This window comes from Epinephelus moara, chromosome 18 (genome assembly GCF_006386435.1).
Source record: "Epinephelus moara isolate mb chromosome 18, YSFRI_EMoa_1.0, whole genome shotgun sequence".
In the NCBI taxonomy this organism is placed as follows: domain Eukaryota; kingdom Metazoa; phylum Chordata; class Actinopteri; order Perciformes; family Serranidae; genus Epinephelus; species Epinephelus moara.
In genome coordinates this window covers 15,994,090-16,020,948 of record NC_065523.1, presented here as the reverse complement: position 1 = coordinate 16,020,948, position 26,859 = coordinate 15,994,090, and the positions used below count along the sequence as shown (strand labels likewise).

The following is a 26,859-nucleotide window of genomic DNA, read 5'->3' as shown; positions in this document are numbered from 1 at the left end:
GTGAAAAATGTGATATATAGCTAAACTCTGCTGGTTTTCTACCCGAAGTATTTGTAAACAACACGGCGATTCCCTGGGGGCACCGCCGGAAGTGAAGGGCGTGAGGCCCCTGCACTTCCGGTTAGTTGAAAAACTCCGGGCTGTGCCTCCAGAGGTAAAGGAAGAAAAAAAATTTTTTCTTTTTTTTTTTTTTTCACCGATGGATTTCCAGATTGAGTAAATAGTGACTAGCTTCTCTGAATGTTGTATAGAGCTTCTGTAACTTGCTTTTCGGCTTTTACAAGTTCTTAAAGCAGCAGTAGCTATTAGCCAGATATAATGCGAATAGCAGTAGTAGAATAGCAGTAGCTATTCGCATTATATCTGGCTAATGTTACCTTAGCCTGTTTCACAATTTATTGTGTGTATTTCGTCAGACTTTTTAAATTGGCAGGCTGATATAAAGCAAAAGGTGGATGCTAGGTTGATTTAGGCCATGTGCATCACTTTTTAGCGTCCCCTAGAAACATTTTTTATTGTTGTGTGTGCTACTTGCAGCACATTTCCGTATTTGGCTGTGTCTTCTCTGTTAACAGTGTTTTTATGCCTCCATGGCGGTGACAGGAGTGGCAGGAGGCATTATGTGTTTGGGTGGTCCATCCCATTCTCTTAACCACGATATCTCAGGAACACCTGAAGGGAATTTCTTCAAATTGGGCACAAATGTCCACTTGGACTTAATGATGAAGTGAACAGATTTTGGTGGCTGAAAGTCAAAGGTCACTGTGACTTTACAAACATGTTTTTTGGCCAGAATTCAAGAATTCACATGCTAATTATGAAAATGAATGAAAATTAAAAATGAAAGTCTCAAACAAATGTTTGATAGGATAACATGATGAAGTGATGAAAATATATGTTCCAAAAGGTCAAAGGTCAACTTCATTGTGAAATTATAATGTTATGCATGAGAAGGGGAGACATTTGGTCAGATACTGAATTGAAAACTTGAAACTGGGGTGATTGTTTAGATCTTCTGTGCTGCTGCGGGGAAGATGTGTGTGAAGCATCCATGTTTTCACAGACATGGATGTAAGCTATAAGAAAAACTCGACTGGTTCACGGAGGCATTCACCCGCAAGGTGGTCATTTTAGGGGTTTTTTTCAAATTGCTGCACATATGTTGTCGAATTGGTGAAAACATGTTTTTGATTTGCAGTGTGTTGACCGCTCAAGGGCGGCTTAGTGACAAACATAACAGTATGTCGAATATTAGTCGTCATTGGCCATTTAGGAAAAGTAGAATTTCCTGCACAGCTGCAGCATAGTTTTTACAAGTATTTGTTGTGCACATGCACTCTCCCGACAGAAATAATTGACTATAGGGATTTTGTAACACTGTTGTCAATATTAGGCCACACTTTGGCTGGTCTTATACAACAATTATGTCATCTACCCAATACAGTGTTGATAGCTAAACTCATGGCTAACTGGGGAGAATGTTAGGCCTGAGTGGAAGTGTAGGGTTTCTATCAGAAGCACACTATTGAGTGTCTTATTTTACTGTATCTTGTAAAGGGTTTTTGTCATATATCATAACAATTGAGAAAGATGTTTTTCTGCTGTTTTAGGTTTACTGACAGGCTACAGTGCTGCTTTGTGGATCGGCCTCAATGACCTGGACATCAAGGGAGGCTGGCAATGGGCCGACTCCTCACCGCTAAAATATCTCAACTGGGAGCCAGGTTAGACTATAAAAACAACCCAACCTTCTCTTGTTTTTTTAAAGCTTGAAGTGTCTTTGGTCTTTTTTTAAACATCTATTTCCCACAGTAGGCTGAATGAGCTTGCTTACTCATTTTTAGCAACACACTGCTCTGAGTTCAAATACAAACTTGGTGGCCTTCCAGAAAATTCGCCGTCTTATGCTGCGGCGCGCTGGAGTATTCGGAGGTTAAGTGCCTTCAACAAGGACACCTTGGCATTAGTGATGTTTTGAAGAGTTTCTTTTCTTAACTCTCCAGACCAGCCAAACCATGCTGAGGAAGAGAACTGCGCTGTGATCAGAACTGAGTCATCCGGTCGTTGGCAAAACCGTGATTGCTCTGTTGCTCTGCCGTATGTCTGTAAGAAGAGACCAAATGCCACCCTGGACCCCTTCACTACCGGTCAGTGTGCAGACACTTGCATGAATCCACTAAAGTGAAATATAGTTGTTAGTTCTGCCACAGTGCCAAAGTCCAGATTTTGATGGGACTTATCTTTTTGCTCCCACAGACTCGTGGGCTGATGATGAGAAATATGAGTGTGATGTGGGCTGGCAGGCTTTCCAGGCTGGTTGCTACAAGCTGACTTCCGAGAAGATCGACTGGGATACAGCTCAGAAAACCTGTCAGAGGATGGAGGCCAACCTGGTCAGCATCCACACCCTACCTGAGCTAGAGTTCATCATACGCAACCTGAAGAAAGGTAATTTGTCCATTTCTTATTGTACTGTGTCTTTTCCTCTGAATGGCATTGCTATTAGGAGCCAGAAGTCGAATGAAATTCCCTCAAATCCGAGTTCAATCTCTGTACCACAGGGTACCCAGTAGTTATAGACTTATGAGTGGATAATAAACATTTTGTAAAGATAAACAGTGTTCCAGGGGATGATATTTTTCTGTATAAATATAGAAGAAAGAAATCCTCACACTCAACAGAGGAGGAAAGAAAGAACAGGAGTGCGTGTAACAAATGTTGAAGTCCAATGGGTTCGCATAGAGTTCACACACTCAAATCTATCACAACGCTCTTTAGATTCTATTCTTCAGTTTCTATTTTAAGCACAGGGGAGCAGACTGCTCTGGTGGTTCAGCTCTGCTCAGCTCTCAAAAACTGTTTCTAATAGATTTGGAGGTATTTCCTGTTAAAAACAACAACAAAAGTAAACATTTCTGTTAAAGAAAGGCAAATATGAACATTAAGTGGTATTTTCCAGCAGTTTTCCTACATTTTATGCTCTCATCTCCAGGAGCTCAAATGTAGTGGAAACCAGGCAGTTCAGCCGTTCCTCTGAGCTGAAAAACAGCACATGAAAAGAGGAATCAAATTTTTAGGTCATGGAATTGCTCCAGTGTAGTTATTTAACCTCATGGAAAAGTTTGACAGTTTCGCATTATGATCATAGTTGAAACCCTGTTCCTCTTTTTAACCCTACTTCTGTTTTCCCAAATTGTGATGTACTTTATGGTCTATATTATACCACTACTCCCCTACATTACAAGGAGAAATATTGTATTTTATACTTCACTACATTCATTTGACAGATCATTAATACCAAACATCAATCAACCTATTAATGATGACGTATTATTATAGGTTAATCTACAGATAAGCAGCAGGATATTGGATTTTTTGCTGATATCCGATGCCAATATGTAACAACCCCTCTGAGAGATAACCAATATTGATATATCCACTTTTTTCCCCACCTAATTTTAGTGATCATCAAGTCTCTTCTAATCATATTATGCATGCATACTCTAATTATGATGACCTACTGGCAGATAGATACATGAAATAGAGTGCTTTTCTGTGTATGTTATTCATTCATTGTGCAAAATAATAAAACGCATGTTGGTTGATTCTAATAGTTCATTTTAAAGCCAATATTGGTTGATTATCGTGTATCCTTAATGTAAAGTAATTAACATTAGCTCCACTTTTACCAGCTGCAACATTAAAGTGAAACACATTATTTATAAATGATTACATAATATATGCAATTTTGAAATGGGCCATTCTGCATCATTTTTGTACCTACACTACCCCCCACTACTCTGTTTATGATCTCTCACTAAACCTATGCAGTACCTGAACCAAATTATGTCAGTTGAATCAGATCAGGCTTCAATACAAATATTTGACTATTCATTCCCTTTTTTCCATATAGGTTTGAAAGTGGTTAAAAAGTGGTTAAAAAGAGGCACAAAAGTAGCGCCCAGTGTCCGACCTCACCTTTTTCCAGGCGGTTAAAGATGCGGCATGTGTACGGCCCCTTATCCAGTCGTATGCTCAGTACGTCCCAAACCAACAATCCTCTCCAATGGACAGCTGTCTTCAAAGCCAGACACTATTGACAATAACATTTATAGTCATTTTTACCTCACTGAACATGTGAGCTGCTGCTTTACCACTGTCTCGATCAGTTAGTTTGTGTTATTGTATGAAATACAAGTTTTCTCCATTTTTGGATTCTTTGTTTACCATTGAGGCATGCGAGAAAAAAACAACATTCTTCACCAATTCAAAATAACACAGGCTGAGTAATTGATATATGGTAATATATGGTAATGGTAATTTGGGTGGTTAAGTATTCCTTTAAAGATATTTTTATCCTAATACTTTTGTAGTTTTACTTAAGTTACATTTTGAATGCAGAACTTTTTCCTGTAGTAGAGTGTTTGAACTTTGAAATTCTAATACCTCTTCCCCCACTGCCTTTGTCAGACATTGACCAGCTCTGGATAGGGCTCCATGACACTGATATGCAAATGGACTTCCAATGGACTGACCACACGCCCGTCATCTTCACCTACTGGCACCCTTTTGAACCCAACAACTTCCGCAACATCCTAGAAGACTGCGTCTCCCTGTGGGGAGCTGTGAGTGACCCCTCCTTCACCCTCACACTGACCCCCAGAGTCCGGGGCCTTAATCACCTCAAAATAATGGACGCTCACTGTCAGCGAGTTGCCTCCGTCTGTATATATCTAACAGCTGTGCTCTCTCTTTCTGTTTGTGTCTTGCTTACGTGTGCAGGAGGGCCGCTGGGATGACAACCCTTGTAATCTGACTCTGGCCTCCATCTGCAAGAAACCGGGAACAAAGAGTGATGGGAAGCCACAGCACCAAGACTGCAAACAAGTACTACTCTTTTTCTTTCTTTGCATTTATTGCTACTACTTCATTTTCTCCTCGATGTGTACTGCTTATGCTCAAGATTACTGATTTTTTTTTATCTCGACTAGATACATTTTTCTGTGTTTTGTCTTGTCTAAATCTCAGTTTTACTCCACAAAGACTCTATTTAGAGTCCTGCAGCATTTCTGTGCTCTTATTCCAGCTGCTGACAGTCAGCAGTGTTGCTGAGGGCATAATTATTATCATAAGTATTTCAGCCGTTCTTTCACCTTTAACCCCTTCTCCCAGCACTCCCCTTCATCTCTCACCCTTCCACTGGTCCACTAGTCCGCCCCCAGTCTGTAACTGTAAAATAAATCACTCCATTATAAGGCTGGAACAGGCACTCCAGACAAAATGAACTCTGGACATACACTCTTCCCTAGGCTGAACACAAACTGTACTTTCCCATGGCCCAAAAAACAAAACACACAATAGGTAATAGATTTTAAAGCATACAAATTGAGACATGTTGTTTGTGTCTTCATTCAACAAGTGTGTTCAGTGCATACAACAAAAAAGACGCCCACTACTTGTACCCACATGCTGAATTAAATCCCATCTGGAGGATCCATCTTCATCTGTCTCTGATTTCCCAGACCATAATTCTCTCCATATGAGACGTTAAGCCTCTCATACCTGACTCGTTCCTACCTGACCAATGCTGCTGAGTGGACAGTATAGGGTTTCATGTGTGACATGTTGGGTAATCATAGCGTGTGTTTGTGTATATCTTTGCTAAGCGTTGATTTACGGTGTAAACGATCTGACGTTTTGAGTCATGCTGTTTCTCAGCTGTTACGTTCAACAAAGATCTTTGTATGGACTGTTTGGTGTAATGAATGTCTACCCCTCTTCTTGGGGAGCGAGGCATCATGGGTGGTAACGTGACGGGGGTCATTTGGCATGGCACATGCTGCAGGGTCCTGCGGCGGTGCAGTTTGTCTCAAATGGATGAGCTCACTTCACGCAACATGTGAAACAACAATGACAGAAAGCCCGCTGACCGCTTCAGCAACATTACACCACATGAACCCTGAGCCGTACACCCCATCCAGCGCTGTGCTCATTATTCAAAAAATGTAACAGAGTGCTCATCACTGTAGTGCTGTCATTTTACTTACTCACTGGGTCAGTCACTCGTTACAGTAGTGTTGCATTTGTCTGCCTCATACTTCCAAATTCAGTGATTTTATTATCAGGATGGCTCAGTTGCTTCATGTGTGAATAAACAGAGCGATGAGACAACACTGATGTCTAATGTCAGCGGCGGCCTGGGGCGCAAGCAGCTGCTTAGGGCCCCTCACTCATCAGGGGGCCCCCACAATGACTGACAACGTGAGGGCTCTCTGTTAAGTGCATTTTTTAACTGCTTGAAGACACAGCCTCTGATTTGAGTCCAATAGCGCCCCTCCTAGCTAGAAATTTTAAGTTCTAAAAACATTCTAAACAAACAATGCAATGTCCTGGTGATGTGTTCAGGGGGAAGTTTGCTCTTACTTTCCAGAATGCTCTTCTTAAAGGCAGGGCAACGTTGTCTAGAAATATCCTAAAAATATGTTTTCAGTGGCAAGGTTTCTTTAATGCTCCAAGAATGTAATTATTTTAAAGTAGGTGAATGTGCAGTAGAAACAATCACATATTTTGTGACACCATTCTTAAAATGTTCTTTGTAACACCGCTTTAAAAACATTATACCAGTGTTAACATTTTATTCAAATAGATTAGCATTCCTAAAACATATACCACCTCCCTTTCATTCATCCTCTATTGAAGGTGTTTACATATTCAATGCAAAATAAGTGACAAGTGTGAGAGATACATAATCTCTAGTTAACACAGCACAGGGGTGTCCAGAGTTTTTTAAATGGGAGCCAGATTAGACAGTGTGAAAATAACTGCGGGCCAGCTGCTTCCTGATCATATGGGTTGTTAAAAAACATAAAGATCACATACAAATGAGCTAACTGCAGCAGCTGCAACTTTGCACCACTCCTGAAAGCAGCAGCCCTGTCGACTTTAAGCTTCTGTGCTGTGGCCATGTCTGCTACCTAGAACAGATGTAATAATACATATATTCAATGAACAACGATCCAATAGTCTGTCATCGATGCAAAGTGAAAACATCGAGAAACATCGCCATCTGTAAGATAAGCCTTTATTGTAAGATTCCCATGGCTGTGTTACCACTGAAATACCTTTTCCGTACAAGTACACCTCCTTCCTAAACATTCAAACAGTTTACTTTACAACATTGTGTCATATCAAACAAAGGCCTCTGAATTAAATTGAATCAAAATCGCATCGTGCCAGACTTGTCCAAAGAATCAATACGATACTGTGTCGTGGAAAAGTTGTGATTTACACATCTAGCAGGAAATGTCTACTGCTAGGTAACCATTTGTTTGCTTGTGTACCATCTGTTTATGAGAACACATTAGTTCCACTTGTATAGTTCCTACTTGGTGCATCTCTACAAACTGTGTAATAGACTCGCCATTGTGAGGTGAAAATAAAAATTAAGTGAACTTGCTATATTAACCAATATTCTGCAATGGGCCACATATAGTATATTTTGAATAATTAGCTGCAGGCCTTTTAAAATTAGGCCAGACTTTGGATATGCCCAACATAGCATCTGTGTCCTTTAAATTAGTCAAGAATGAAAAATGAGGAATGTTATTTCGTTGTTTTGCCAGCATACAAATATATTTACTTGCACACAAACTAACTACATGTTAAATAGAATATCCTATTTACTGCACTTTCCTAAAACCTGACATTGCAGCAGAGTTTTAGTGTTGCCTTACAAATTTATGGACAACACATCAAAGTATATGAAAAACACTTAGCTTCGACTTGTTAGACATATGATATCCTCAACAGACCGACAGTGAAAGTACAGTATTTCTCAAAAATGAAATTAACGTCAATAAAGATAATAACAGAGCTAGAATTAACAAAATAATAACAAAGTATTATTAAACAATGTGAAAACAATGTGACAGTATGAAAGGGGTTGTGTGTAGGCAAATCTACAAAGAATTATCACTGAAATCTGCAGCTTCCCTCGGCTTTACAACACTTTAAAGTGAGTTTCAGCTCATTGTTTAGCTGTCAGGCTGCAACTTGTTTTGGTTCACTCTCACCGGTCTCATAGTGCAGCTTTTGGCCGCAGTTGTTTTCAACGTAAAAGCTCTAAAAACCCCACTGTACATGACCTGCTCAGCACCAAACAGCAGACAGACACAGTTAGTGACTAGCTGGTGAACACAGTGGAGCATTTAGCAGCTACAGAGCCACACATTCCCCTCAGGAGTTGGTGGAGACCAAAAACAGGGCTGAGTGATAATGTTGCTAGGTAACTGCTAAATGTAAATCTGCAACTGTTTTATGATAAGTTCCTCATTAAAGGTAATGATGAGTCAATGTGGCATTTACAGCTTGGTATCACTACCCCAAGTGAAAGGAAAAAAAATTCATAGCACCTTTTATTCAATATGTTGTTTTCAAATGATTGAGGACATGAATACTAGTTGATTCGAGTTGAAATATGTTTCAAAACACGCTACTGGGAACATGCAATAAGTCAAAACTGATGTAAGACAGGCAAAGGAGGGATGGGAAAGTGTGTTGAGGAGATGTGAGCTTCAACAGATCAAACCTCTCCAGCAGCTGTAATCTTTGAGGTTTTTGTCTGGATGCCAAAATGTGGCTGTGCAAAAAAGCCCGAGGTTGGGCTTATTCACACAAAGCTGTATACGAACTGTCTCTCACGATCGTTCTTCTGCAAAACCTCACCCCTGTTGACCTTCTGTGTGTTGGCTCGCTCTGCATCTGTACACGTCTGCAACTACAGTGGGCCTACACGGGCTGCCAGAGAAAAGTTATTTCTGCATGCTTAGACGTGTTCTTTTTATTCTGCGTTTGGGATACAGTTGACTGCTCTAAGTGGATTCACTTCTGTTTTGACTGTTAAGATGGCATCAAATTATCCTCTGAGATACACAGTTTATGTTTTTTTTTTACCACTGCAAAGGAGGACATGTTTTAGGTCTTGCTTGTTTGTCTGTCTGAGAGGCTTTTTTTCTCAATTTTTTGGTCAAACACATTTTTTTCACATATCCAGAATACCCTCGATGGCCAAAATAGTTCTCAGTTATTTGATTTTCCATTTTCCTTCAGTTGTTCCAATTTGTTTTTGGCCTGTAAATTGCCTCAGCTCCTAAACTTTGCCTAGGTGGGTGGTGCTATTGAAACATGACCGATTTAAATGCCTGACTCACTTGAAATTTTGCACTTTCCTTCCATTTACAGAGTACCAATATAACTGAGATTTAGACAGTACCCAGAAACCTGCATGATTGTCTGGCTTTGAGTGTCTTTTGATGCACAGCCAGATCCAGGTTTTAAATGACTGAATTAGTGAATTCAAAGTGTAGCAAGGCCTTCATAGACATTTGTGCTATTCATTTATTTGTATGCCTGCGACAGCCGTTTTTAGTTTTAGTTTTAGTTTTTAGTTTGTCCCTACATCCTATTCTTGTGAAAGTATGTCAGGAACTCCTTAAAGGAATTTCTCAAATGTGGCACAAACGTCCACTTAGACTCAAGGATGAACTAGAATTTGGAGGGTAAAGGTCACTGTGACCTCACAAAACACCTTTTTTTTGCCATAACTCAAGAATTCTTACGCTGATTATGACAAAATCTGACACAAATTGCTAACAGGATAAAATGATGAAGTGATGACATTTTACATCCAAAAGGTAAAAGGTCAGCTTCACTTTGACATCATAATGTTCTGCAAAACCACTTTTCTGGCCATTATGTTGTAACTCAGGAACAGAAGGGGAGACATTTGGTCAGATACTGAATTGGTGTCCATCTTGAAACTGTGCTGATTGTATATATCTTCTGTGCTGCCGGGTTGAAGATGTGTGTGAAGCATCCACATTTTAGAATTTGTGGCTTCTTTACAGCAACACCCACATGGCATACAACAATGCCATGCCATTATTTTTTTAATTTTCCTTTCCATATCCAACTCTCGTCTCCTCTCAGGGCTGGAAGTGGCACAGCCCAGCTTGTTACTGGGTGGGAGAAGATCTGTTTACCTTTGATGAAGCCAGGAAGTCCTGTGAGGACCAGGGAGCCGCCCTTGTTACCATTACTAATCGGTGTGTACAGCAATGCACACTTACCCTGACCGACACACACGGACATCACAGTGTGTTTTGTCAGTGCTGCCTTTCTCAAAGTCCTTTTAAATCTTTACAGGTTCGAGCAGGCATTTGTCAACAGCCTGGTGTTCGGTCGCTCTGGTGATTCTTTCTGGATCGGCCTCAATGACCAGGGCAGCCCCGGCTCTTTCCACTGGCTCAGCAAGGATGAAGTGTCCTACACCAACTGGAATCGCGACCAGCCAGGTGCAGGTCACAAATGTCATGTTTGAATGGGCTTAATCACAAATTGAATTGCAAATATTATCTGATAATGCATTACAGAATGACCAGATTGGGGTCATTATAGTATCTTCACTACCTATTCCTTTCATTTCTGTTGCGATGATGGGTTCACTTCTATAGCTGGAAATTTCCAACATGAGGTCTATTCTGAACTAGAGCCATTTTTGGATTTAATCTACAAAGAAGAAACTGGATCAGACCCAGGTGTTTTATGCTTTGGCCAAAATACAGACTCACATCTCCTGATATCCTGATTTGGCCGTAAAGTAGCTTTGATTAGCTGACAATCTGCAAAAATTATCAGCAGCAGTCAACCAGCCAGCGAGGGTACGTTTTGATTTAAATGTAATATATCAAAATTGGAGCAGTTTGTTGAGGATACTGTAAACTGAGTTTTCACTTCAAATGAATAGTCATTGCTGCACCACAGGAATGAGGCAGCAAACAGAATTTAGGCTATCATGGATTCTCCATAATTTCTAAACCAGACCTGGAGGCGCACAAAACAGTTGTGGGCGAGTCCTCTGGCTTTACAGTCACCGATAGATCCAAAGATATGAACTGCCTGACCTCTGCACAGATTATAGCTGAGGTTTGTTGCGCTTGTTGACTTGTCTGTTTGAAGGACCTTTCTGAAAATGTTTAACTTACAGTAATCTGTGGGTTTTTGTTGGATGACAATATTCATAGTATGAACCCTTATTATATTCTCATGATATTCATGAATTCAACACCCAAGGTTGCACCTGAGGCCCAGTTGTAGCAGAGATTACAGTTCAAATCCAACATCTCTATTTGCTCTCTTTAATGTTCTTAAGCCTGTGATTGTATCATGATGTGATAGGAGAAAAGCCCTAGTATTTCTATGCGATAAAAGAGCATTACACTTACAGAATGATGTCTTTATATTGAAATAAAACAATATCGTCATGGAGAACTCCACTTCTGGTGCACCACTTTTTTAAAATATGATTCATAAAGAGGATCCATAAGGGAAAATAGAGAAATAGAGCCCAGACTGGGTTTACAGGAAATGCTGAAGTAGGAGAATGCACACATATCCAAACAAAAGAGAGCAGGTGCTGTTTGGAAAGTGAGCAGATCACGAAATATGAAACAGCTCGCACACTGCAAGTCTCCAGTGCCCACTTATTTATTACACCTAGGTGACGTTTTGAGCACAACTGCTAAAGTTGACAGTGCACGGTGCCATCTTAGATATACATACAATATAGTCACATGATGCAATCATACAACCCCAGTGACTGTTGTGACATAGAAAATGCATATATTACATCAACAAACACATCCATGTAAACATACACACACACACACACACACACACACACTCTTGTACTTCTATCTTTGTGAGGACCCATGATTTCCCTGGCCCCTTACCCTAACCTTAACCATCACAACTGAATGCTTACCCTAACCCTAACCTAAACCTGATTCTAACCTGAACCCCCAACCCAAGTCTTAACCCTCAAACAGGCCTTTGAAAAAGTGAGGACCAGCCAAAATGTCCTCACTTTGCAAAAATGTCCTTACTCTGTTGCTATAATGCATCTTTTGGTCCTCACTAGATAGCATGTACAAGTACACACACACACACACACGCACACACACACACATAAAGTGAAAAAACTCAATACATATCATCATCTTTAAGAGACACCTCTATTTTGAAGTTCCCATGGCACATCTGTGTCACTATTTCCGTCCAAGCAGCCAAGACAGTGACAATGAGGATATTTATTGATATCGCCTCATATTGATCACAGACTCCTGAATTGAGTAGAATCAAAATCGAATCATAGCAGACTAATATATAGCGCACATAGCTTTGCATTCAATATTGTAAGATAACACTCAATAAACATCCCCAGCCACCAGCCAAAACATTAAAACCACTGGTGGGTGAAGGGGTTAACATTGATCATCTTGTTACAATGCAATGTTCTGCTGGGAAACCTTTGGTCCTGGCATTCATGTGGATGCCACTTTACATGCTCCACCCACCTGAACACCGTTACAGACCAAGTAAACCAAATAAAAGATCTTGTGAGTCCTGAATGATGTGAGGTGGGGTACAAGCACGTCCCAAAGATGTTCGATCAGATTGGGATTTGGGGAACTGGGAGGCCAAGTCAACACCTTGAGCTCTTTGTCACCTTCCTGTTCTGCACTGGTGTTCAGGTGGGTGGAGCATGTCAGGTGGCAACCACATGAATGTCAGAACCCGAGGTTTCCCAACAGAACATTGCATTGACTGATCGGTGTATGTACAAAAAATATATATATATTAAGAGGAAGATACTCATTAGGGTGTCCTTAACCACCATCAAGCTAATAGGCCATCATCAAGTAAGGGAAACTACTTAAGAGGTGTCTCTACCTTTCCTAGCCTATATAAGGTACAATACTTACAGCCAGAGACCATCAGTAGAGAGACCAAATGACAAGTAATACACAAAGGATCTAACTGACAAGTAGTGGGTGTAGGGAGTCACCAAACAAGTGAATGTTTAATTTCCTCAGTGAGACCCTTAGGTGACACAGTGTTCAGAGTTTAGTTTCTGACTAGTTCTTGTTTCAAGAGAAGGGTGTTGATGTCTGCACCCTGGTTGCTGGTAGCTGGACATGTTTCCTGTTTTCTTCCAGTATAACTGAAAGAGGCAACAGTGTGGTTCATTACACTGAAGTGGTTCACCACATCACACCACAGGGCTTTTTTGGTCTGGTTTCTGATGGTACATCTGTCTTCTGAGACTGTTTTTGAGGAGTCTGGAAGTTTTGCCTGTGTATCAAGTCCACAGGATAATATAACATCAGGTATCTCACATTGTTGGTTTCACATGAGTTAATATCTTTAATAGCGAACACTTTCCCAGTGTGTGGGTGACTGAATGTCTTGGTTTTGCTAGTGAAGTGAAAGTGTTGACAGTTACCACATTTGTAGTTTCTGTTGCCCTTGTTTTAAGAAAAAAAGTTTAATGCAGCACCCGACACTCATAATTGTCTAATAAGAAATGTGTAATCACATTTTCCACACACTCCACCCCCCCCCCCCCCCCCACCCCCCGCATCTTTCCTCTATTTCCACACATTTCATCAGTGCAGCGTCTTCCTCTCTCTCTCCACTCACCTACATTTCACCCTGTATCTATTTCAGTCAAAGTCCGCGGCGGCTGCGTTTCCATGGCGACGGGCTTCGCAACAGGTCTGTGGGAGGTGAGGGAGTGTGCGTCATCGAAGGCGAAATTCATCTGCCGTCAGAACCAGGACACGTCTCTGAGCCCCGAGCCCCCCGCCCCTCAGCCCACCCCGAGCCTCAGCGGCGCCTGTCCCAGCGGCTGGAAGAGCAATAGCAACCTGCGCTACTGTTACAAGGTTCACCCCAGCGATGTTTCACAGTCTCACACCATCACCACAGTCACACTTTGGCTTTCATTAAATCATTAATTCAGTCTTGTATTCTAAAATGGCCTTGGCTAATATTTGAGTAGTTAATTACCCTTTTCTCATTTTAGAATGTGCGGAATGTAGATATGATTTTTACAAAGTGGAATAACTAATGCTTTCAAGGTGATTTGGAAACACAAATTTCAGCTTCCTCAGAGTGAAAAATAATCTAGCCTCATGCTTTTCAAGTGTTTTATTCAGTCTGTTAATAATATTACAGCTACATGTAGAGGATGGACTTTCATAAAGTTTCATCAGATAGACTCTAGGGTTTATTCTGTGTTCTCATTTTTTATTGCTCCTGTGTTGGTTTAATTACATTTCTATTATTAACAGATATGCTTTGTTCACGTAATTCTGAAGTAATTTATTATGAAACGCTGAAACAAATATTGCATGTCGTTCATAACTGAAATGAATCACTTTTTTTAATGTAAATTAATCCAGAGAAAATTGGATATTTGTAACATTTGGCATATCTAAAACTGTATTTTCTAAAGCTTATATAGTGTATAGCATTCAACTGTTATTCAACTGTGAGAAAGGCATATCTTTATAGGGCACAATACAATCTTGTCTGATGACGATAAAGCCACTGATGGCAATGGGCAATATTTCATGGGTTCTGGTCATGAACAGATATCCCAGCCAAGACTTCCTCTTCATTGCGCTGGTTATTGTTGTTGTTGTTGCTTGGCCCAGACAATGTCCTGGCTAATCTTTATAATCTGATATCAGCATATGAATACAGATAAATTAGAAAAATAGCTCAGACACTAGCTGATTGGTTTCAGAGATTGTATTCAGCCAGTATGTTGCGCATCTTTTGCTCTCCACACAGACTGTTTACCTGCTGGCAACAAAAACCCGCTCAAACATGATTGGTCAATACTCAACAACTACTACAAAGGAACACTAGAGTGCTTCTGATACCACAAACTTGTCCCGCTGCCTGCAGATTCTGCATACATATGTGGATATCTGTTTATAGAAATTACTGTTAATACTACTTGTATGTTTAATCAGACAATTTATTACACCTTTGTCACTTGTGTGCAGGTGTTTCACTCCTCCCAGCTGGAGCAGAAGCTGAGCTGGCTGCAGGCTCACCTGTCCTGCCGGAGACACGGAGCCAACCTGCTGAGTATCACCAGCCCTGATGAGGAGCAGTTCGTTCTGCAGGTCCTCCACGAGGCCTTTGGGTGGGTGTGAACCTCTGACCAGGTGACATGAGACGTAATATGATAATAACGATGATAGATGATGACAATGATGACGATGTTGCCCCCTACAGGGAGTCAGAGGAGCATGAGCAGCACTGGTTTTGGATCGGGCTGAACCGCAGAAACCCAATGGACAATGGCAGCTGGAAGTGGAGTGATGGACTGGCTGTGAGTGAAGACACTATGTGGCCTAACGATGTACAGATGCTGTGTAAAAAAAATGCTTGAAGCACAATCTGTTTGCTCTTTGCTTTTGTCTTAGTTCACATACCAGAACTTTGGCCGCTACTACTACAACATCCGGCAATGTGCTGCAGCAGACTTGGGCACTATGACCTGGCTGGCCATGCACTGTGACTCTGAGTTAGACTGGATCTGCAAGATCCCCAGAGGTACAACAATGCTGGGCATTTTCTCTAGAGCTATGTAGAAATCCCAATACTGTGTTGGTACATTTGCACATCTTTAAATCATACTTTGGAATTATTGCTTTCTGTATTCTTTTTCATGTTGCACATCTTCTGTTCCTCTTTAGAAACACCCGTTTCCACCTACAGCATCATCTCTCTTTAAGTCTCTCAAGCTTACATCCCTTTTTTTATTCATTGTGCTTTGGATGTCTTGAATACACTTTTATCTTGTGTGTGTCTTTAGGTACTGTTGAGAAGGAACCAGACGTCTCTGAAGGTCAGTCCTGTTTTCTTAGCTTTGAACTTCTCTCCGCATACTGAGCTGATCTCCTAAGGGCTTATATCAAAACCTTGCGATTATGTCTCCTGACTTTCTTTCCTTCTCCTCTCATCCCTCATCTGTCAGGCGCCACTTCACCAGAGTGGATTGGCTTCCAGGAGGCTGAGTATAAATTTTTTGACCACCGCACCACTTGGGACCAGGCCCAGAGAATTTGCTCCTGGTTTGATTCTTCGCTGGCGTCTGTCCACTCAGCAGCGGAAGAAGCTTTCCTGGCCAACACTTTACGCGAGGTACTGCACACTTCATCAATAAGTCCATCATCGCTCGTATGAGTTAATTTAATCCAAAAATGCAGTTAATTACTCATGATTTAGCAGACAATCCAGCTTTATGAGAGCAAAACTCTCGGAAATACCTAACAAGCACCAACCTGTGTGTGATCTGTGTAATTATTGTGTCTATACTCAGCTTGGCAGCCTTTGCAACAGGCAAGCCCTGCCTTCCAGAACGTCTGTGTGGCCTCGACATGCCCCATCACAGTCTCTCTCTCATTTTCAGATGGTGAAAGTGGAGGGTGATAATTGGTGGCTGGGGCTTCACACCTATGAAAATGATGGCCGCTTCCGCTGGTCTGACCACTCTGTGCTCAATTATGTGTCCTGGGCTCTCGGGAGGCCGCACCCACTCAGCCGTGATCGCAAATGTGTCCGCCTGGCCGCCAGCAAAGGTAAAAGCAGCCAAAGTAAGAGACCTCAGGAGACTTAATCAAATGCAGTACACAAAATGAGCTTGTATTTTCCGCTCCCAAACAGCGGATTGGGCTGACCAGAAGTGCCACTCTGATCTGCCCTACATCTGCAAGAGAGTGAATGTCACAGGCACCATTCCTCCAACTCCATCATCCCCACACCCACCTGCAGGCTGTCCTGACGGATGGTCCTCCTATCAACATAAGGTAGAGCTACAGCACACCAGGGTCTAGATGTATAAAACTGTGTGTAGATTCACGACTAAAACAGTGTGTACGCACAAAGGCAAAAATATGCACATGCATTCTTTAGGTCAGGTTTATAAAGCCATGTGTAGGCCTGATTTGGTTTTATAAATTTCAATCATAGTGGTGCTGGGCACATGTGCACGAGCCTCATTTCCACTCCCACAGTTTGCCATAAATAGATGTAGAAACCCTTAAAGATCTATTTGCCGATACTTGTGCCCGCTCCACCCCTCATTAGACCTGTCACTGAGAAATACAGTAAAGAAAGTACAATGTCACTGACTGTGTCGCATCGGCAAGGTTCTCCAACGATGCCAGAGCAGCTGTCATTACGCACAGCTGTGGATATTTTTAGCGTTTGTACCATGAATTCATCATGTTTCTGCAAAAAATCTCAATCATCATCACAAACAGGGAACTGTAAATAAGATTAATGATGAAATCCATCACTCATAAATCATTTAGGATGAACTTTCTAAATGTGCTTTTGACAGTTAACAGACCGTCATGTAGCCTGCAAAAATGATAACACAAACTGTGATATTGTCAAAACTACTTTAAGAAAATGTTACCTGTCTCTCAAGTCATATGTATTCTCCTTTTTATCATGTTAAACTGAATCATACCTGGTCTGAAATCTGTGTGAGGTGAGCACATTACCAGTTTAGGTTAGAGAAAAGGTGTACTCATGGCTTTGTGCGTACACATTGTTTATACATCTGGCCCCAAGAATCAAGCACAATGAAACTATATTGTGTTGAATTGTTTAAATTATGCAGGATGTCTAGAATGCATCAAATAAGTATAGCATACAGGCAGTGAAGCATCCAAACCTGAACAGTCTTGTTTTGTTGATATTTGCTTTGACATCTGGTGTGTCTGCAGTGTTTCAGAGTATTTGATCAGCCAGACCGAGTCACATGGTCTGCAGCCAAGTTGAAATGTGAAATTCAAGGAGGTGTACTGGCAGTGGTGTCCAATCATTTGGAGCAAGGTAATTACAGCAGAATACTGCAGGCACAGCTAACAGCAGGGAAGCAGTGCCGGACCCAACTAAAGTTAATGAGCTTACCTCTCTGCTCGAATGTAGATGACTTAGTTTTTAGTTATAATTATTTTACATGGTAAAAAATGTGTAGGATTTGTAATTGTGAGTCGCAGTATGATATCATGAGTCACTTTATTATAATAGGAGTCAGTTGCCTGATACTTAGGTGGTTTAGATATTCATGTTTGTGTTTACCTATTCCCATATTTATCACTGTTTATAAGTGTCTCATAAGTCTCACCACACACATGCACACTGATGCAATCAATTCTCCTCACAGCCTTTGTCACCACCCTGCTTCGCAATGCCAGTGTTGACCTTTGGGTGGGCCTGACCTCAGATTCTAAAGGTCATTTCCAGTGGGCCAAGGCCAGCCTGCTCAGCTACACCAACTGGGCTCCCGGAGAGCCACTCGACAACAGCGGACCACACCACAACAGGACCCCGGTACCCACAGCACTCACCTATCAGCTCATGTGTCATGCTTTTGCCCTCGACGTGTTCCTGTTCTCATTTCACTGTCACCTCTCAGGGAAACTGTGTGGCAATGATTCATGGGAACCCACAGAAGAACACGGGCATGTGGGCCTCGCGAGCCTGTGAGATGGAAAGTAATGGCTTCCTCTGTCAGAGGCAACAAGGTGTGATATTGAGTAATAACCGCAACGATGTCTGCTTTAAAAGTGAAGAATATTTGCACCACAAACAAACGACTTTGTGGTTTCTTCAGACTCAGGTATCCCTCCGGCCCCGGCTCTTATCCCCACCTCCCTGTCAAAGCCTGTGGAACTGGGTGGAGTGACTTACCGGGTTGTGGAGAAGCGTCTGGACTGGACCGGGGCTCTGCACCTTTGTGAGTCTTTGAATGGGACCCTGGCCATGGTGAGGGATCCCTACCAGCAGGCTTACCTTACACTGCTGATCAACAGCCTGCGCCGGCCTGCCTGGATCGGTATCTACAATTATGGAGTAAGCCTATTAATTTACTGTATATCTCATATTAACAGAGGTCAACAAGTGCGATTGTGTTTTCCAGGCTGAGGGAAACTGCAGTTAACAGCAGCTTTTTTTTATGTTTCCAGGGACGGAGCTTCACCTGGCTGGGTGAAGAAGAACTGTCGTATACAAACTGGAAAGATGGGGAGCCCCATCAGACGGCTGGATGTGGTCACATGACCACTACTGGCCAGTGGACTATGACTTCCTGTGAGGCTAAACTGGAGGCTGCTATCTGTCAGATTGGTGGTATGTGTGTGTGATGTAACAGCAATACCTGCCAATTAACTTGTTGCACAAATGCAAATAACAAATCACTGAAAACATCTTTTCTGCTGTTTTTACTTTGCCAGAGGAGCCTGTGCTTCACGAGTGGATCTACCCCGGCCAGTGCCCTCACTCTCTGGGAGAGTGGGCGTGGGTGCCTTTTAGAAACCACTGTTACGCCTTCAACCTGCAAACTCTTAGACTGCAGCAGGATGCTCGCACATCCTGTAAAAAAGGTAGAGTTTCAGAAACCCCTTCACACCTCTGCTGTTTTCCTGCTGTGCTGCTCATTAGGGCTGGTTGATTGGTCAAATTTTATTTTCAATCATGATTTTGGCTTCCAACGATTATTATAACAAGATAATTGAGGTTCAATTTTTGTGCCATTTTCCGTTTCACACGGATGCTTTCATTTTGTCTTGTGTCAAAAATCCAGTGCCTTTGCAGCCAACTTGTAAACTTTATTGCTAGGTTGAGCAACTTTTCAGACCCTCTTAGTGACTTAATTTCTAAAAAGCGACTAAAAACAAATCTGGCAACTTATTCAGACCATCAGGGAAAAAGTCTGAAATATATTCAATCATATTATATTGTAATTCATGACCATGCATGCTGCTTGGAGTGATCACAGACCAGAGCTCGTCTGCCAGCAGCGCAGGGTCTCTCCCTTTCCTCTTGGCTGTATTTACATTTATATATGATATATTATTTATTTTATTTATTTAATTAATTTTTGTACATTTACTTTTTTATTTGATTTTCAGTTGAATTATATTTAAAGTTAAGGAAAATACACAGTTAAAAAGAAGTTTTAAGCTCAATAAATGCATGATGTTTTCAAAGTTGTTGAGTAGTCATAATCTTAATATTAACCAAAATAATCATGATTATTACTTTTGTCATAATTGAGCAGCCCTACTGCTCGTACAGTTCATGATACTGATTTGAAAGCCAATAAAGTGCAATACTTCTGACCATCTCTCCTGCAAACATAATTGATAAAATGCATCAATATATCTAAACTTAGAGGTGTTATTCACTATCTGCACTATTGTTAAATCTTCCAACATGATCAATTCTCATTTCTCTTTTTATCCCATCTCTTGTGTATTTCTTTATTTTTCTCTCTTCCAGCGGGAGCTGAACTTCTCTCCATCTTAGATGAGACGGAGAACGGATTTGTATGGGAACACATCCAGAGCTATGCAGAGCAGGCACATGGAGCTTGGCTGGGCATCAGCGTGAAAGGTCCAGCAACGTTGCATCAGACAGTCCGTTCCATCTCTCTCTACAGCAGCAAACTTAATAACCTTCAGATTTTCATTTAAAAAAAAAAAAATCCATGTTGAGGCTGCTTGTAGTGAAATTATCTTCCTCTGTTTGCAGATAATTCTATTAATTTAATGAGTTTTACCAGATTGATTTCTTTTATATAATAATTATAAAGCAATTAATTAAGTAGAGGAAACCTGATTAAGACTGTTTTTCTCGTGTCAAAAAAATGTGATAAAGCAAGGTACATTATCTCAGGAAAGTTAATTCATTAAGCTGCATTATTATCTGCCAGTGCAATAAGATAATTTGGCTGAAATGCCCTGAAATATACTCAGTAAGCTAATGGGAAGAACTGAATCTATATTGGAAACCTCTATGACTAAACAGATGTCAGGCAGAACACGATATGACAAATTAGCTCTCCTAAAGATACAACTAAGGAAACAGTTTTGCTTAAGTGTGCTTGAAGCTCCTCTGAGTGTGTGTGCATGTGCTCCTGCTGCAGGTAGAGGTCTAGTGTGGAGTGAGGACATGGAGATGTCGTACACCAACTGGGAGACGCATGATGTGGCCCTCTCTGTTTTGTCTCCAAACTCCTGTTTCTGGATCCAGAGCAACAGCGGCCTGTGGAAGCCAGGCTCCTGCAGAAATCGCACGCACGGAGTCATCTGCAAACTGCCTCGCAGTAAGCACACACACAACCACTTCAGTCATGAGACAGTCACTCTCAGAATCAGATCAAGTTGAGTTGTTGAGTTTGAGATCTAGTCAAAGAGATCAGAGCAAATTAAGTAATTTCTTATCAAACCAATCAATGAATCAAATATGGCTTATCAACTCAAAGAGATTTACAAACTATACATACGTATAAACCCTTAAATAGATTGTAGCATTGAGAGAAAATCACCCAGAGGAGGATGAGATCAAGTGCTATTAAAATGACTGCCAAATACTTAAAGTGATCAGTTTTACTAACTGTTCCTTCCTTCATTTGCAGGTATTGAAACCGCAGCTGTAACATGTAAGTATGATTACCTGCTGCCATGTTCTGTTCTGTTCACTTTAAAACTTAAAGGGACAGTTCACCCCCCAAATCAAAAATGCAAATTACCTGTAGTGCTGTTTATCAGTGTGGGGTGTAACGGACAAGTCATATAATGAGTAGCGTAACAAATTACTGTTGGCAGGATGTAATAAGTAAACTGATTACTTTTGGCAAGAGTAATGAGTAATGAGAATTAAATCACATCTTTAGTGTAACAAGCCCAACATTGCTCACCTAGCCCCGCTGAGCTAGCCAAAAATACCACTTAGCCGAGGAGGATGCCATTAAACATCTCGTGCTGTCAAGAGCTTAAACCTCTCATTTACGAGTAGATGCACACTTCCTTTTGTGTGTGTAGTTCACAAGAAAGAAAATAGTTCCTTCATAAAACTGCTCACAACAAGGTCTGTGGATTATCTTTAGTAACTGGGTCATGATTTATGGAAAGAGACATTGCTGTTGAGTTTTACAAAGGTATTTTTTTGGCGCTTTGAGCACCACAAGCCGAGTACCATCTAGTTCCATTATATTGGAGAGAAGGCAGACATCTTTACGGCTGATATCTCCAACACTCAGCAACTCACACCAAAACAATCTAGACTGATAAACAGCACTACAGGTAAGTGTAAAAATATGATTCTTTTATTTTGGGGTGAACTGTCCCTTTAATATACATGTCTGTGTTTGACTAGTGAATAAATTATACTAATCCTGGCATCCTTTTTCTACCTCTCCGTAGCGCAAAGCGACCACCTGCCCACTGTGATCGTTGTCTTGGTGACGGCTCTGGTGCTGGTGGCGCTAATCGTCGGTGTGATCTACTTGTACCGTCGGCGAACTGTTGGGTCGCGGGGCTCCTATGAAGGGGCCCGCTACAGCCGCACCAACTCCAGCCTCACAGAGCAGATTGAGAAGAACATCCTGGTGTCAGACATGGAGCTGAACGAGCAGGCGGAGTAGCAGAGCCGCCTCGCAGCGACCCAACCCAGGACTGGACCTGAACTGAAACAGGAGAGGCTGATTTTAACGCGCTGACTCAGATACACATTGTGGCATTTATGTTTTTGTTGACTCTTTTGAAACCAAAAAACAAAAAAAAAGATTTTTAAAGTGCTGAAGGGCTGTGTAGAGCGCAGCAGATGTTTAATTTTAAATTGAATCCCCGCCTTCTCAATCCTCTTTTGCCAAGACTTAACAGCTCTACCAATGTCTCTCCAGACAAATCAGATCCTTCCATATGTACAGCTTTGCCCCAAAAACATCCATGAAGGCCATAAATGGATCCACTGGGAATTCAGTTTTATCGCAGCTGGAAAAGTTCAACATAAATCGGTTTTATGAAATGACTCCTCGCTGTCTTCCCTGGTGCCAATGTAAAGTTTTACTTGGTGTATATTTGCTTTCTCGTTCCCACTTTGATTGAAAGTCTAACAAAGCAAAAAATGTACCATCACAGCCGCAGATCGACTCCTAACTAAAACCATTTGTCTCTTAAATACATAGCCACAGTCTTCTTCAGGACCAAAGTCACTTTTTGAATTTTTTTTTTCTGTATTGCCATGACAGTATTTACCTGAACTTGAGGTGTGTTTTTGTTGTTTTGTCGCATTCATGTCCTTCCCATTGATTTGTCATGATCTGTGCAGCTGTAGAGAACTGATACTGATGATGCATGTGTGGTTTTTGTGAGTCTGCCTCTCTCCTCCTCTCTGATCTGACACGTCAGCACCAGCTGTCGAACGAGCAGAGGAGGAAGAAGTCCAAATGTGAATGTGTGGAGGGTGACAGGGACCATTATTAGTGGTGACCGTCTGAGGGCAGTACACTAGAATTGTGCACATTAAACTAAGTTGCTGTACTTAGTATTGAAAGGTGGTCTTTAAGGAGACTACATTGTTTTATTTTTTTGGTACTGCAGGACTGGAGGTTGGCTGACTCTCAGCTTCCAGTGCTCCGTGTACATTTTGGCACTTTCTACCATTATCTCGAGCTTATTCAGTCTTAATCATCCGCTTGCCTTTAGTCATTCCTTTAAGGCATGTTTTTGTTTGTTTTGGCTCTTCGTGTCACCATCTGGTGCTGATTCAACAATTTTTAAGGGCAGTTATTCTCTTTGTATGCACCGTGTAAAGGGGTTTGTCTGATTCATCTTTTTATGGAGCTCACTTCTCTGTATGTTTTATCTCCTGGATATTTTTCTCTCTTTGTCTTTTTAATGATGCAGGTTTTATGATGTGTTTTGACTTAAATACGACTGGTGAAGACATTTGGAAACGTTCCTACTTTTATGGGATAATTGCCAACACTTGAACCTCTCATTGCCCCACTAAAGAAAACATCCCTGGAGTGAATGACACTGTTGTATATATATGAGAGCCAAAGAATGTTTTAAAAGTGAATTCACTATTTCCTTCAAGAAAACCTCCTTCCATTCTTTTTCTACGTCATTTTAAGATTTCATTCACATTTGCGCGGTGTAATGACCGCATTTTTCAGAGTTCATTTGCCTCCTCAAACTTTTCTTTTTTCCTTTTCCCCCTCAGCTCTTGCCTCTGAGTGCATTTCTGTCTCTCCGCTTGCAGGAATGCTTTGGAGCCGTTTCAGTCTGAGGCTTTTGGTATCTCACAGAGCTGCTGTGAAAAAAAACCCAGCTTTTTTTGCTCCGTGAGTTGGACTAAGATAGAGGGGGAAGGGAGGAGGAGAGGGACTACGAAGAAGTGTGAGTGTGTGTGAGTGCGTGTGTGTGCGTGCGTGTGTCAGTGTGTGCAGTCTCCAGCTGTGGAATGTTGAGTCGGCAAGAAGAGCTCAGTGGCACGTCTGGAACCAATCAGAGAAGGAGGACTCAGGGACAAGAAGGGTCAAAAAGAAGAAGGGTGAAAAAAGGAAAACCTAGACTGAGGAAAAAAGGGGGAAAAAGGAGGAGTGCGAGGAGGAGTTAGGGACGTAGGAAGAGAGGAAGGAGGAGTGTAAAGGGTGCAGCGGTGTGTCCCGGGCTTACCCCGGCCTCTGCTGGTGGTTTCACTGTACAGGTTTGTCTTTGTATGCAGTGGATGTGAGCTGATTGAGGTGATGGTGTGAAAGTGGTACGACCCTCTGTGTGTTCCCCAGGGAGATCATGTCTGTGAGGCAGGCCGGCTCTTGTCCCTGTGAAGATTAGCTGAAGCACCTGTTCAACTTTTTTTTTTTGGAAGTTTTTGTGTCATTTTTATATGAAATAAATAAAGTCTATGTTCTCAGAGCTTCTGCTTTCACAGTTATTTATGGATTTTCAGAGGTTGGAACAAAGTAAATGCTTTGCAAGTCACAAGTTCCGAGTCAAGTCCCAGATCCTTAACTTCACATTTCAAGTCCTAAACAAGTCATAACGCACTTTTTGCCAAATTTAATGCAGTTTCACAACAGATTAATGATATATTCAATTTACAAAAATCATGAGTGCAAGATTTTTAAAACAAGTGCACTGAACTTAAAGGAATAGTTTTGTTTTTTTTAAGTGGATCTGTATGACATACTTACTACATTGTATCCTCCTGAGACCCGAACTGTTGTGTGCTCCCTGTTTGCAGAAACAGACACCCCAGAAGCTCAGCTATTGCTGTGAATTAGAGTTGACAGCAAAAGTATTTTAGACACTTAAAAAAAAGGCCTACCTATAAAACAAATTAACATCAGTCCAAGTGGATGCTTTATTTACAATATTTTAACCACTTTACCTTGCTGTCAGACAGCACTTTCCTTTTGGAGCTACATTTTCTTAATTAAAAGAAAAATGATGCTGACACACTTTCACGGCATAAAATAACTATTAACCAGTACCGCACTAGAATGAATTTTGTATATTTCAGTTTTGTCTTGTGTATAACTTTCTCTTCCCAAATTGGCTTGGTTGAAGGTATCACGTGATTTGAAATCAAAAGGATCAAGTCCAGGTGAAGTCACAAGTCATTGGTGTTTAGGTGTGAGTCAAGTTGCAAGTCTTTTTAAATTTTGTTAAGATAAGTCTAAAGTCATCAAATCTGTGACTCGATTCTGACTCGAGTCCAAGTCAGGTTGCTCAAGTCTGCACCTTTTTGACTTATATTTAATTGTGGAGTCAGTTCTCATGTGAAATTGTTGCCTGTTTACTGTCTGAGAGAAAAACAGTTCACTATCTGTTTGCTTGTGACTTTGGGGTAAGTTTTCCCTGCTGTGAGTTTTGTAAGTCAGTGAGCTGGGAAATTGATGTGTAAAATGTGGACTGCAATGTTGATGCTGTTCCACAAGAGGGCACACCTTGCCTGCTGTATGGGAAACATGCTGCTCATGGTGTCATTTCATTTGACCGTTTGTCTCTCACAGCCCAGGTCACTGTGACTTTTCTGTAAATCGCTACAGAGGTATTCATCTAATCTACACCTGCCAGTTTTACGTTGCAACCAACGGCAGAATTTGCATTTCGTTGTGTTCGCAATCATGTCTACAGTTGAAAGGTTTTATGCAAATAATGTGATAAGATGCTGCTAGAGTAAAGCAGCTACACACCACAATCCACCCCCTCCTTTTCCAGCTGGACTAAGTTCAAACAGGCACACCAACATGGAGACAAGTACATGTTTTAAACTCAGCACCTGGTGTAATGGGAGCTTGTGGTCTCTTCTTGCCAGAGACCTGCACCTCTGCAGCATCACATCCCAGCCAGTAAATTGCTTGTTATTCAAATCAAACTGGCTCTCTGTAATCCATCTCACTTAGGATGGATGTCACAACTCATCCAACTACATGCCGCAGGCACTCAGTTTAAAGCATCCAGGGGTTATGTACTCCAGCCGTTGTTTATAAGTTTCACAGCCCCGCCGCCTGTCGTTGTTAATGTGCCTCTGGTGTGTGGAAACTATCCTCTAGGAACTTTAACTTACTCTTTAAACAGCCCATTTTTCAGTCTGTTGAATTTCAGACTCGGCTCTAGCTGTATTAAACATCCCCACTATTATTTGTATGCTGTGGCTGCAACCTGTAGTGTAAATAAATTGTCATGTTGTATTTATCGTTCGCTGAATTGTACTAATGTTTTATTACTTTGTCATCCTTAATATTTATCACAGAGCTTCCTAGTTACCTGAGTGTTTTGAATGCACTCCAAAAAGACAGCTTATAAGCATATTTAATTGAAATGTTTCCCTGGCAACAGCTGAAGCAAATTTAAAATGTTTTATTGCTTACAGTTTGAAAATGTGTGCGTGTGCCTGTGTGTGTGTGGTGCCACAATTTTTCCGCTCCCTTTCATGATAAGGAGGCCTGACCTATCCACCTGAGATGTTTCTTGGAAGCCGTTCCACCGCCTACTTTTCATTTTAATGATTTGAGTTTATTAGCATTCTTTACCAGCAGCAGTTGCACTGCTTTCTGCTTTTTATTTCCTCATTTGATGATGCAGTAATGGCTCACTGAAAGGTCACATGGGTAATGTAAATGTGTCAGCG

The 26,859-nt window shown here is 41.3% G+C and overlaps 1 protein-coding gene across 1 annotated transcript in view; it reads left to right on the top strand.

Moving 5' to 3' along the window:
* The window catches only part of mrc2 (mannose receptor, C type 2), a 38,680-nt gene extending 14,042 nt beyond the window's left edge, over nucleotides 1–24,638 (top strand). Inside the window, exons 5-29 of the mRNA XM_050069670.1 lie at nucleotides 1,611–1,724; nucleotides 2,004–2,147; nucleotides 2,257–2,448; nucleotides 4,471–4,625; nucleotides 4,783–4,887; nucleotides 9,988–10,103; nucleotides 10,204–10,352; nucleotides 13,567–13,784; nucleotides 14,916–15,058; nucleotides 15,151–15,247; nucleotides 15,342–15,471; nucleotides 15,734–15,766; nucleotides 15,896–16,062; nucleotides 16,331–16,499; nucleotides 16,585–16,727; nucleotides 17,655–17,763; nucleotides 18,098–18,264; nucleotides 18,350–18,458; nucleotides 18,548–18,786; nucleotides 18,900–19,062; nucleotides 19,167–19,316; nucleotides 20,215–20,328; nucleotides 20,861–21,040; nucleotides 21,353–21,376; nucleotides 22,140–24,638. Of these exons, the coding sequence (XP_049925627.1) occupies nucleotides 1,611–1,724; nucleotides 2,004–2,147; nucleotides 2,257–2,448; nucleotides 4,471–4,625; nucleotides 4,783–4,887; nucleotides 9,988–10,103; nucleotides 10,204–10,352; nucleotides 13,567–13,784; nucleotides 14,916–15,058; nucleotides 15,151–15,247; nucleotides 15,342–15,471; nucleotides 15,734–15,766; nucleotides 15,896–16,062; nucleotides 16,331–16,499; nucleotides 16,585–16,727; nucleotides 17,655–17,763; nucleotides 18,098–18,264; nucleotides 18,350–18,458; nucleotides 18,548–18,786; nucleotides 18,900–19,062; nucleotides 19,167–19,316; nucleotides 20,215–20,328; nucleotides 20,861–21,040; nucleotides 21,353–21,376; nucleotides 22,140–22,360 (3,551 nt within the window). The 3' untranslated portion in view covers nucleotides 22,361–24,638. The remainder of the gene's footprint in view (nucleotides 1–1,610; nucleotides 1,725–2,003; nucleotides 2,148–2,256; nucleotides 2,449–4,470; nucleotides 4,626–4,782; nucleotides 4,888–9,987; nucleotides 10,104–10,203; nucleotides 10,353–13,566; nucleotides 13,785–14,915; nucleotides 15,059–15,150; nucleotides 15,248–15,341; nucleotides 15,472–15,733; nucleotides 15,767–15,895; nucleotides 16,063–16,330; nucleotides 16,500–16,584; nucleotides 16,728–17,654; nucleotides 17,764–18,097; nucleotides 18,265–18,349; nucleotides 18,459–18,547; nucleotides 18,787–18,899; nucleotides 19,063–19,166; nucleotides 19,317–20,214; nucleotides 20,329–20,860; nucleotides 21,041–21,352; nucleotides 21,377–22,139) is intronic.
* Nucleotides 24,639–26,859: the final 2,221 nt, after the last annotated feature.